This window comes from Nannospalax galili, unplaced genomic scaffold (genome assembly GCF_000622305.1).
Source record: "Nannospalax galili isolate Female #2095 unplaced genomic scaffold, S.galili_v1.0 scaffold533, whole genome shotgun sequence".
NCBI lineage: Eukaryota > Metazoa > Chordata > Mammalia > Rodentia > Spalacidae > Nannospalax > Nannospalax galili.
The window spans coordinates 32,454-45,594 of NW_008333774.1; the positions used below are offsets into that span (position 1 = coordinate 32,454).

Below are 13,141 nucleotides of genomic sequence, written 5' to 3' on the forward strand. Positions count from 1 at the left end.
AGTTCATTTAATTTTTTAATCTTTAGGTTTAGTGTTAAGGGAAACAGAAAGAGCAAAATTGCCTCAAATACATTAAATTAAAATATATAATATTTATGAACTACTAGAATATGAAAATGCTTTCCTTTTTAAATAATGACTTTCAGTATTGATATCTTTTATTCATTAATGCTTCTTGTTTTGGTCCAAGCAACATCAACAAAAATCAGGAAACAACTGAATTTTCCCAAAGTATATGTGTAAATTTCCTACTGCAAATATTTCCTGTAAAACAGACAGTTATTTTACTCATAAAGTCACTGTACTGAACAGATATGAAAATAATGGGAGTGTTCCATTGTAGTTAAATTTTACTTCTGGGAGTTGCCCATGGCTTCCAGCTGCCTCCTCCCACCTTCCATACTGCAAACCGAGATAATGTTCCTCCAAATTACAGTTTAAGGAACCAAAGAATTTATTGGGCTTACTAACAGATCAGAGGGTGGGTCTTACTTACAAAGGTGTGGGAACATGTGAACTTCCTTCTTACATTGCAGCTGGGACACCCCTGACCTCCAAGATGGTCAAGGCTACCCCCTTCTCCTGGCTTCCCCTGTCCCTAGCCTTAGTCTCTCCCTCTCATGCAGCTAAGACCTACTGATTGGGTAGAAGGGGTGACCGACTCCCCCCCCTTTTCTTGCAGGTCAACGGTCAAGTTTATGATCCTAGAGGAGCAGGTGCAACCGAGTTGGGAAAGAGGAGTGGCTATAGCTTGTCAGTTTAGTTTGCCAGGCAGAGGACAATTCATACAACATCCATAAATGCTCCCAAATTTATTCTTAAAAATTGATGAAAAAGTTTTATATCAAATATAAAACAATTATGAATTTTTAAAAAAGTGAATTAGTGGGGTGTGGTGGTGCACACACGGCTTTAATCCCAGCACTTGAGAGGCAGAGACAGGCCAATTTCTGTGAGCCAGCTGAGGGCTACAGGGAGAATCTGCCGAAAAAGACCAAAAAAAAAAAAAGTAACAATAACAACAACAACAACAACAACAAGTGAATTACAGAATAGTAATTATTCAAAATGTAAACTGTGACTGGTAAGCCAGTCTCTCTTCTGCTATTACCTAGTGCAGTGCAGAAATCAAAATTAATCATGGAAGAGAGCTGTGAATAACTTCACTTCTCACTTGTTGGTCTTCTCTCTGAGGGCCTTTCAGCTGTGCCAGCCTCATGGTTAGGAAGGAAGATGAACACAGACTTCAGTGTGTCATCACTCTGCTGTAGAAAGCATAAACAGGAAGCAAAGAGGAAACCATTGCACCATGGGAGCTGTCCTCCAGTGAACAGGAGCACATTTGGATTGCTAGGCTACATGCAGAACTCATATCTATTCCAAAGTTTGTACTTTTGGTTCCAAAATATGGCATCTTTTCTCTTGAGAATGCCCATGCCAGCACAGAAGGCGAAGACGGTGATGGGCCTTGTCACCATCTGGTCCCATAGCACACAGTCCCCACACAGCTTGGCAGTGCATGCTTCAGCAGGTGATATGATATTTCATAGTTGGGGTGGCTGCATGCCTTTCCTGGTATCCCAATGGGGGAGCCATCTTGCAGTTAATGCTACACACAATGCTCTAAGTAAGTAGAGCTGGGCATAGATCAGCAAGTTGGTGAGCCATTGGTGGTACCCACTGCACACAGCAGGGCCTCACACCCACCACCTGAGAAGCCCTCAGTGCAAATGTACTGGCCTTGTACAGTGAGTGGAGAGTTAGAGCTTCTGCCAGGATCCTCCATACCAGTGTCTCCTAAGTTAGATCATTTACAATGAATAAATAGGGCCAGATGAAAGAGTACCCATGCCCAGTGGACCCAGAGGTAAGTGGGAGGAAAGAGATGGTGTTCTACTCAGTATGGTACGATGTACCTTAATGTGGTTTTGTTATTTATTTTTATTTATATAAATGTATATTTCAACTATGACTTTACTACATATGAATCTGAAGAAAAGGCAAATGTCAGGACCAAAAGAAGTACAAGATAGAATTATATCGTTTAACAGTTAATTGTTCCTTCTTTAAATACAATACATTCATCACGGAGACTTTGGTATAAAGGAACAGTGAGAGAAAACTAACATTGATAAAGGAACTGAAAAGAAGAAAAGGGAGGCTGCTTCTTAAACTTTCTGATGCTTGGGGCTGGAGAGATGGCTCAGTGGTTAAGAGCACTGAATGCTCTTGCAAAGAACCTGGGTTTGATTACCAGCACCCACATGGCAGCTGCAAACCATCCTTAAGTCCAGTTCCAGGGGAATCCGAAGCCCTCTTCTGACCTCTGCAGCATTGCACCACATGGGTGCACTCACTTACATGCAGGCAGTACACTCATACACATAAAATAAAACTAAGAAATAAAATACTTTAATTAAAAATTTTTTTCTGATGCTCTCATTTTTTTTTCTTAGTTCCACCTCCTAGCAGAACAGCTGCAAATCAAATTCCCTCTGGGAAATCTTTGCTCATATTTCCCATAGCTGAGCTGACAGATGTCTCTCTGGAAAGCAGTCCTAGGCCTCAAGGGAGACTTGAGCACATGATGAATTTGTGAAGGGCATCTCCTTTGAAGGACAAACAAACCATCCATGGGAAGTGTGTGGGGAATCTGTTTCTGTTTCTGTTCTCTCGCCAGAGTCATGTATGAGGCACTGGGTTGAGGTGGGCACATCACCTTAGTTGAATGATCATTGGACATGTCCAACTTTAGTTGACAGACCAGAGGTGTTACAGAGAGCTACAGCATTCCATGGAGGGACTCCAGAGAGAAAACACATTGTGAGGATTTGTTGAGTGTTTTCAGGACACTACTCTGGGTTTGACTATCAGGTTGTGAGTGTGACACCAAGACTGGCTTTTGAGTTCGGAAGGTCAAAGTTCATGTCTGGCCACAAGGGGGAGTCAAAGTATAAAAACAAAAATGACTGTTTTCTCTTTGAATCCTGCACTTTATGAAATACTAGATTTCGAGGTGGGCAGATTTGCATGGGAGGTTAGGTCCAGCCAGGACCCAGGCTGAGGGATCCAGGGTCTGAAAGACGGCACTGGTCACCTCCACCATGGCCTGGAGTTGTCTCTTCATCGTTCTCACTCTTTTCTCAGGTGGGCAGTGGTCAGGACCTCAGAAAGACCACTATTGTCCTGTCCCTACATTTTTACACCCGTGTTTTCTTTAAAAATTATTCACCTGCCTCTCTACCAGATCCTTAATGGATATCTGTTTCCAGGTTCCCTCGCTCAGCCTGTGTTGACTCAGCCACCATCGGCATCGTCCTCTCTGGGAAAATCAGTCCAACTTACCTGCACCCTGAGCAGTGGCTACAGTAATTATGCTGTGGGCTGGTACCAGCAGAGCCCTGGGAAAAGCCCCCGGTTTGTGTTCCTAGTAGGCCCTAATGGCATTATAGGATCCAAGGGAGACTGGATCCCTGATCGATACTCGGGCTCAGGCTCTGGGCTGGATCGGTACCTGAACATCCAAAACGTCCAGGAGGAGGATGAGAACGACTACTACTGTGGGGCAGCCCATAGCAGTGGCGGCAGCTTCGTGTAACCCACAGAGACCCAGGCAGAGGAGAAGTGAGACAGAAACCTGGTTGATCTGCCCACCCTATGTACTTCCCTGTTGTCTTGTCCAATGGTTCTAAAGAGCTTTCTGACCTTGCCTGATTTTTCTTTTTTCTCAGATGTTAGGTACACAAATTCACATTGAATATTTCCTTCTGTGCCAATGTTTTCTCAGAAATTTTTGAAACATCCGAGTTTATATATAAACTCTTGCGTTATTTTCAGACCCCACTGTCCTGGAGTATAATGTAGAGGTTACAGTTCTCATCACATGGTACTTCATAGTGCAATTCCTACCTTGTCTTCTCCCATTTTTTCCATATTAATCATCTGCAAATGTACCACACAGTGCAGAACATTGCATATTTCCATGGAGATTCCAAACTTCAAACCCTTATCACATGGTTATATGTCATTAAATGGTCATCATGGATTTCACTTGCTACTGTGTTTCCGTGTGGAAAGAGGAGTCTGTGATGGGAGATATGAAAAGATGATCACCTGTTTCTATTAGTTCATGTAGAATAAAAGGAGGAGGGAATCCTGAGCCACCTCATACTGTGGAAGGAAACCTCATGGAAGAGACAGAAGTTGTAACATGTTGAATACAGAAGGATATATCCGTGATCAGAGACCAAGCAATTCCTATATGTGTGGATTTATGTTATTGTTTCACCCATGAGCTTGAAAAATGATCAATTAAATAAAATTCCAGGTATAGTCACTGGCATTAATAATATCAAACACCCTAGCTCTAGAACCTTCAAAGATGCACAGTAGGAGAGTTCGTGAAGAAAATGATATGTTTTTGAGATCTGTGCTTACAAAAATTATGATTCTTCACTATAAATTTAGAAGAAGGAAATAATCACAAATCAGACTGCTAATGCGTTTCAAAGTCTGAATGTTTTTTTCATGACAAGGTCTTGCTAGGCATCCCTGGTTTGTGAGAACATGCGATCCATCTGTGTCTGTCTTCTTGCTATCTGGTATTACAGCTCTGAACCTCATGCCTGACAAATGGTCTGCATTTGCTGAAGATGATGGCTCAGTGGTTAAGAGCTCTTGCAGAAGACCCAGGTTCGATTCCCAATGCCAACATGATGGCTGTGAACCATCCTTGACTCCAGTTCCAGGAGAGTCCGAAGCTCTCTTCTGACATCCACGGCATTGCAAGATACAGGTGCACTCACATACGTGCAGGCAATACATTTGTACACATAAAATAAAAATAAACTAAAATATTTTTAAAATGTCCCTTAATCAAAGCCTGCATTTACTTACTATCTGTCAGCATAGTAGGGATGGTAGCATAGTAAAGAGCTATAGCTTGTGGTTAGCTTATTTGAGGCCTTTGAATTCAATTCCCAGAAGAAGAAAAAATGAAAAAAAATTCTTATAGCAAAGTGAAGTAGAGTTACTTGGTGAAAGTATAATATAAAATTATTTAAGTATAAAACAGGCAAAATAAATTGTTTTAATGTACAAGAACATGGATATCACTAATGGTGTTTACATTTGGGGTTTATCAGTATTAAGTTATAGAGATTAGGCATAAGGAAGGATGGGAAATTAAAGAAGATGAGGATTTACTGTGCTTTCTCTACAGGTTTTTATAGTTTTCAAAATGAGCATATAAGCATCTCACCATCAAATGTGTACAAAAAGACAATAGTTATCACAAAGGAGGTGTGAGCCAGCCACATAACAGTTCAGGTTTCTGAAAGGGAAACTTTCACTAAGACCACAAATGATGTGCAGTCCTCCAAGATGTCCATTAAGATTCTGAAAGGATAGGAGTTCAGGGTGTCTGTGGACAAAAAAGTCAGAAACAGGTCTATGAAAACATGGGCTGTGGGATATGCAGAGTCAAGCCCTCCCATGGGCCAGTATGAGATTATTCAGAAAGCAGAGAGCAGTCACTGAAGGATCACAGCTTATTTGGTAAGCTTCCTGCCTTGAATGAAACTCTTTCTGGATGTCATGCAGAGGGAAGAAGGAATTCTGGTTATGTGGTATTTCCATGAACTCAAATTTTGGGGGAACATTTGAAGAACATTTGAACAGGTAACACAGACTTGGGGATAAATACACTAAAGTTTTTACAAACTTGTACCTATATTCATTTATTCTTTTTAATAAAAAGTTGCCTGGTCTCATTTAGAGTCCTACTAAACAGAGGAATGAGAAAATACAAAGGCAAAACATTCTACTTATAATATTACCAAAATGAACAGTACTCAGGAGAAAAATCTAGAAAGAGATCCATAGCCATGCAGAAAACTACAAACTAAAGAGATAAAATTAGCTTCCCCCAAATAAATAAATATGTATTTCAATATGTTAACTATTGAGTCTACGGTGCTACTATACTTTGGAAACTTGCTAAATCAATACAAACCCTTTAAAGAATCTTAAACCATTACATGACTTTGGAAAAATTTACTGAATTGTGGCATATAAACAGCTTATTCCACAAAATTTCATGAAAATAACTCCACTCCCTTAAACTGTTGACTGCTCCAAGATACCACAGTGATGGTACATATAGGTCTGGAACCATTTAATTTATTCTCATTTCTTATCTTTATTTAAATTTGGTGATTCAGATGAATATAGAACTTTTTTCATCAGGGCAATGTGCAACTTGCAGGACAGTGCTCCTGTAGTCCTTCGGAGATTCATGGAGGCTAGAGAAACCCACAACCTATAAGCCTCCACAGAGCTCTGGAGTGCCTGCAACAGAGCACAGCTTCCATTCTATTTCTCTTCTCATTTCACACATCAGGAAAGTCCAGAGCACTCTTATTCTCAGCTCCTAGAATCAATGCCACAACCAGAATATGCCAGAAATACCGTTTCCTCTTCTCCTTGTACCAGGGAATCATGAGTTTCTATACTTTCAATGTACATCCCCCAACCTCTGCTTCCTTTGCCCTCCTCTGCCTCACTGGAAGCCACATCCAATTTCACTCTAAAACGGTACCTATTCTTTCCTATTCCATTGCATGGCACAAGCAGCTGCCAGAAAAGATCCTTTTTATGTCAAGCAGCTTAAAAGATTTAGAAGCTGTAGAAAGAGGCATGGGATCTTGTTCATGTCTCAGACTCCAGCTCTGGAGCTGAACACTACTTAAATATCTCCAACATCCAGCCTAAGGATGATTGTGGATTTATATTTGGTGTAAATAATAGCATTGCTCTGACATATGAATAAACACAGTGACCCAGATGAATGCAGATCCAGCAACTGTTTTCTCTATTGTACCAAAGCTATTTTGTTGTTTTGGGAAAGAATGTCTGATATTTTGAACTATCAAAAATGTTGGACATTTATACTTATTTGGCAAGATCAAAGTCATAACTTGAGCAATTGATAACACAAACTTCTTGGAAAGTGGGAGTGGGGTAAGAGAAATATTGCATATCCCACACTGCTATGCTGTAGATGTAAAATAATCCTACCTGGTATGTGCACAGTATGATTATGTGAGGAAGTGAAAGCATTCTCCTTTTCAGATTGGAGTACTGGGGCTAAGGGTCTCACTTTTATGAACCATTGGAAGACAGTCTTCTAACTCATGGACTAAGAGTTTTCTGGGCCTAGCAAAATTCTAGAACACATAGGATAAGAATATTTAAAGAAGAAACATAGAATTCTTAGCAGGGTAAATCTTTGTTCTGTGTTTGAAGACTTGGGAGATTTTATGTGAGGTGCTCACTACCTGAGATTTGGAAATGTAGGGGCCTGGACGTCCTTGTCCCCTCACCTCTTCTTGCATGCCTGTCCCTCTGTGTGAGAGTACCTATCTCAGCCTCCAGGTCTGAGCCACCCAAATCCTGCCAAACTCAGCCTCCTGTTTAGGCATCATCTGCAGTTCCGCCCACTGCTCCAGTGCTTAGATTCCCCTGCTGAGTAGTAAGGGCCTATACATCTTTGTCCCATCTCTGCTTCCTGTACCTTGGCCCTATTCCTCTGAGGCTACTAAGTATACCTAACTATCCAGGGCTTCATCACTGTCCTGGAGAGCTCCTGAGCAGCCTGCCTGGATCCATTTGGTCTCTCCAATATAAAAAAATTAGAGAACCTGAAGCCTAGATCAACTAACTTTTCAAACCCAATCTGAAACATCCAAGCTGCATTAAGAGAATAATATAAACAGTATCAAACCTCAACTCAAAGAAGGCTTGGGTCATACCAGAATCACAAAAAAAAGAAAAGAAAAAGAGAATAAAGAAATCCATATGCCAAAACCCCAGTGAAAAAATAATTATATAAAACCCAAAAGAGTATGTCTCTACTAAACACCACCAGGCCTATAGAAGAGTTCTACAATTTCAATGAGAACTCCCTGGAGGGAACCCAGGACACAGGATTTAAAGAATAATCATAAACACAATCAAAGAATTCAATGAATTTAAAGAATACAAACAAGCGACTCAAAGAACAACAAGATCTAGGGATATATTTCTGACAGAACTCATGGAAGAGATGGAAATATTAAAGAAAAACTCAGCCTGATATGAAGAAGGAATTGAAAAACTCAACAACCATGTTTGAAAGAACATGAGAAAGTCTCCCCAACAGAATGAATGAAATGGAAAACAGAATATCAAGACTAGTTGATAAACTTGAAGAACTGGACTAGTCAAGCAGAGAATATGAAAATTAAGAAACACAAGAATATAACACCATGAAAATCCAAATGTAAGCATCATAGGTATAGAGGAAGAAGAATCCCAGGAAGATGGTATTGACCAGATCTTCAACAGGATTGTAGAAGAAAATTTCCCTAAATTAAGGAAAGACATACCCATACAGACACAGGAAATACACAGATCACCAAATAGACAGGACCAGAAGAGAAACTCCCCATGGCATAGTAAAGACAGAGAATATTAAAAGCTGCAAGAGAAAATCAAGCAGTCACATATAAAGGAAAACCCATCAGAATTACAGCTGACTTGGCAATGCAAGCTATGAATGCCAAAAGAGCCTGGATCAAAGTATACCAACTTCTAACTGTTCATAGATGCAACCCAGAGTATTTTACCCCTCAATATTGTCTATTATTATAAATGAAGAGATAATTGTGAAAGCACAATTTGGACCAAAAATGCAAAAGGAAATTAAAATGAGAGTAACCTATATACATCTTCCAAAAATAACTGTCAGTGGCCACAGCCAAAAGTCACAGCCTATTTGAGGGGCTTAAGGGAAAAAAATCCATCTTTTTGTTATCTACAAGTCATGTCACATCAAGGATAGGCACTACCTTAGGGTGAAAGATGGAAAAAATTATTCTAGCCAAATGGCAGGGGTTGCAATTCTGATATTGAACAAAATAGACTTCAAATTGAAACTAATCAGAAGAGATAAAGAGAATCACTTTATTCTGATGAATGGAACAATTGAAAAGAAGATACTACAATTGTGAAAATATATCCACCAAACTCTGGTGCCCCCAATTTCATAAAAACAGTACTTCAGGACTTTAAAACTGGTCATCTTAGTGAGATGCCTCTTACCTCATTCTCAGTACTCAAGCCTGAGGTAGGAGCAAGGAGTAATTGAGACCATATTGTGCTAAATAGCAAGTTCGAGGCCAGCTAGAGTAACAGTATGTGAAGCTGTCTCAAAAATAAATAAATGAATAATAAAAACAGTAAAAGGAGAGAAATGTGAATTTCATTCCTAGAATAGGTTGCAGGGACGAATGACCCCTCCCTGCTTCCGCACATACCACTTCTCTGTGCTGGACTGAGGAGGGTGGGGTGGATGGAGCTGATACACAGTAGGGCTGGAATCATCTTTCAGGTTAAAAGAATCAATAGTTGGAGCTTTCTGAGCCCTTCTTTTCTATGTAACAAAGATATTTGCATCTGTCCCTTAGAGCTACTGGAAGGTCATACTACAGAGCATGTAGTATATCAGATAACTCAAGGGTTTTCCACTAAAGATCCGTTTTAGTCTGAGAAACTTATATAAGTATATAAAATAAATATACAAGTTAAAATTTTACTGTGGCAAATCATTAAGAAATTTATTTTAAAACAATTCTTTGGGGCCTGGGGATATAGCGTAGTTGGTGGAGTGCTATACAGAAAGCACTGGGTAAGACACCCAACACTGCATAAACTCAGCGTGGTGGCACATCCTTATAATTCTAGCACCTAGAACTTGGAAGCAGGAGGATCATAAATTCAAGATCAAACGTGACTGTGTAGCAAGTCCAAGCACATAGTGCTACATGAGACCCTGTCTCAAAAAAGTAAATTCTTCAATATGCATATAATTTTACTACTCATTAAAAACAAAATAAGCTTGTATGCTTATTCAAAGTTGAGCATATGATGCTAGACCAGGGGGTGTGTAAGTATCAAAGGATCAGTTGTTGGAATGCAGTGATCACATTTTTATGGTCATGTCTTCACAGTGTCACCCCAGGACACTAGCAAAATGCTGGACACAGTGATGAACTCACCCCAGAAATCCTCTGGCTTAGAGCAATCCCCAGTGTGAGCCTGGACAGCTCCCTAATGACTCATAATCATTGGGGAGATTGTCCTGAGGTACAGGTGCTTCAATAGGGAGTTCAATGAGAGAAGACCCTTCCCACCCCCAGGGTCTATGTCCTTCACCAATAATGGATGACAGGATCTTCTGCCCCTGATCAGGGCACTCTTCCTCATTGTCCGGCAGTAGACCTGGGGATTATCTCTCACTCTTGGGCACTTGCAGAATGGTCTGCTCCTCCTCCCTTGTCTTCTTTCCCCTTGAATCTGCCTTAGGCTGAGGAACCTTTACTAAAGAAAAATGAGAGCTGGGGAAAGGGAAACTCAGGACAGGACTCTGTTCCAGAATAGAGCATCCACAAACAAGATGAAAATTTAGACACCATCTGCTTCATGGAAAATCTGTAACTCAGGCTGTTCTGGCTCAGAATCAGGATTCTCCTTGATGGAGTCATGTGTGATTACACATGATACAGAGCAGAGATCTGTGCATCCCTTACTCTGATGTCCTTCACATACACCACAGGGACTTACATGTGTTTCTCAGGAAGGTCTTTCTTTTGGCCCTCTCCCCCCCCCAATTATAAATAACCCTTATTTTATTTATTTTTGTAAATTTTAATTGAATTTTTGTGTATTTCATACAGAACGTCTTAACCATCTTTATACTCCCTTCCCCATCAGCACCCTCCCACAGCCCTCCCCTCCACTGGAATTCATGCATTTGTGTTAAGGTCTATTGAGTCAAGTTAGTGTCCCCAGGTATCCCTCAGTGCAAGTTTATCCACTGGGATCTAGTCAGCCTATCTAGAGTCCTTCCCTTTAAGAAAATCAGCTCTTCCTCACCCAGCACTAATCAGCGGCTAATAGTTCTTCAGCTAAGATTGGGGTCTGCTGCCCATTTCCACAGTTTTCGTCTGCTTGAGTTTGCATTGGTCTTGCACATGCTGACACCATTGCTGTAGATTCATAAGAGCAAGTTCCCAGGAACCTGTGGGCCTCTATTTCCATATGATCATGCACCCCCTCTTCTACAATGGTCCCTGAGCCCTAGGTGGGTGGAGTTTATAGGAGTCCTTTCCAAGAACCAAAACTCTACATTTGGCCATTTGTGTCCTTTTGTGTTCATGGCCTTCTGTTGCATGAGGGAGCTTCATGATGAATTAGTGTTCTTTCTACCCTTTGTTCCACTATGTTCTGTGAGCCTTAGGTGTAGAGGTTGCATTGTAGGTGTTTCACCTAAGTTTGGTCAATTCACAGACCATCTCTGTGTATGACCAGTTGTGGAACTCTATAATAATCTCTGCCTGTTGCAAAAGAAGCTTCTTTGATGAGTGGTGACTGGTATACTTACCTGTAAATGTAAGGATCCATATTCTTCTGGCACTTTTAAGGAGGTCAAGAAGAACACACTAATCTTCTGTAGGAGCAAGGGAGTCAGAGAAGGAGCAGACTCTATGAGAAAAGAGACCGGGTATTTGATGACTATGTAAAAGAAAGGACTTGTTCACCAAGGAAAATAACATATAGGAAAGAATTCAACACACATCCTATAGTTTATTGAAATGACAAGTTTGGGGCATAAGTGAAACTTTGTGATCCAGAGAGAAAAAGGAGGATGAAGGTGAGAAGGCCATGGTCCACCTTCAGCTGTGCCAGGTGACAATAGAGGTCTCTCTACAGCACCAAGCTCAGCCTATGGACAGAATTATGGAAGGTCCACAGCCTTGCTGAGAACAGCTCAGTAGAGTTAAGACAGTGGTCATGGGGTAAATTCCTGGAAGGTAACTGTGATCAGGGGCCACAGAAGCTTAGGATGGTTTTCTGAGCAGTGATACACCTGACTGACTTGGGACACCACCCTTCTTCCTCAGTCTTACGTTCTCTGCAGCTGTGAAGAATGCTCTCTACACAGGCCCCAGATGGGGAGGAAATTTGCATAGTCACCAAACACTCACTGCCTCCTAAGGACCTGAGAGAGAGTAAGAGTTGCCCGAGGGGCCAGCTCTGCTGTGAATCTCAAGACCCAGATCTCTGTGTCATCTCCACTGTGGCCTGGATCTCTCTCTTGATTCTACTGCTCTCTTTCTGCACAGGTGACCTCCAGGCTCAATGAGATTAGCCTCCATAGGACCCTGTTGGAGTGGCTCATGGGAACAAGTTCATCATCCTCAACATCTTTCTCTTCTCTTTTAGGATCTATGACCTCCTATGTACTGACTCAGTCGCCATCAGTGTCAGTGAACTCAGGTCAGACAGCCACAGTCATCTGCTCTGGAGATAGTCTCTCAGATAGATATGTTCACTGGTACCAGCAGAAGCAAGGCCAGGCCCCTTTGCTGGTCATATATGGTGATACTAAACGTCCCTCTGGGATACCTGACCGATTCTCTGGCTCCAACTCTGGAAACGGGGCCACCCTGACCAGTAGCAGAGCCCAGGCTGGGGATGAGGCTAACTATTACTGTCATACATGGTACAGCACTGATAGTACTCACACAATGACACAGGAAGACAGGGAAGTGAGATAGAAACACTTTACCTAGTGTAACAATGGCAACTCATCTGGCAGTTTAACTTGCAGAACTGTTTCCCTGCCCTTTGCCAGGCGTCATAAATTCTAAAGCAAAATGGTGACCCCTAAGTGTTCCAGATGTGAACTGTGAAGAAATCTGTCTTCAGACTGCATTATCTAGAATATATGACCTTTGACTAACCTTATAAAATCTAATTCCATCCTTATTATTTTTATAAATTTTGTTAGAATACATGAATTGTACAAAAGAATGTACTTTGTAATTGTATTGTGAAATTTTCTTACATTCCTGTAATCTACTTTGATCACAGTGACACTCGCTGTTTCTTTCTTACAAAGTTCTCAAATATTTTAAGGGTGTGAACTCAAAATATTTAAGGGTATGACCCCTGGTAGGTCAACCATGCTTCAAGGCATTCTCTATACGGAAGGGTACTCAAGGAACACAAATTAGACTCAATGGGAAAAAATACAAAG

At 41.0% G+C, this 13,141-nt stretch overlaps 1 gene segment (V, D, J or C); it reads left to right on the forward strand.

The window, feature by feature from the left end:
* Positions 1-3,104: 3,104 nt before the first annotated feature.
* On the forward strand, positions 3,105-3,598 carry LOC103730183. The segment is given in 2 exon segments: positions 3,105-3,147; positions 3,273-3,598. Coding segments are annotated over 2 exon segments (369 nt in total).
* Positions 3,599-13,141: the final 9,543 nt, after the last annotated feature.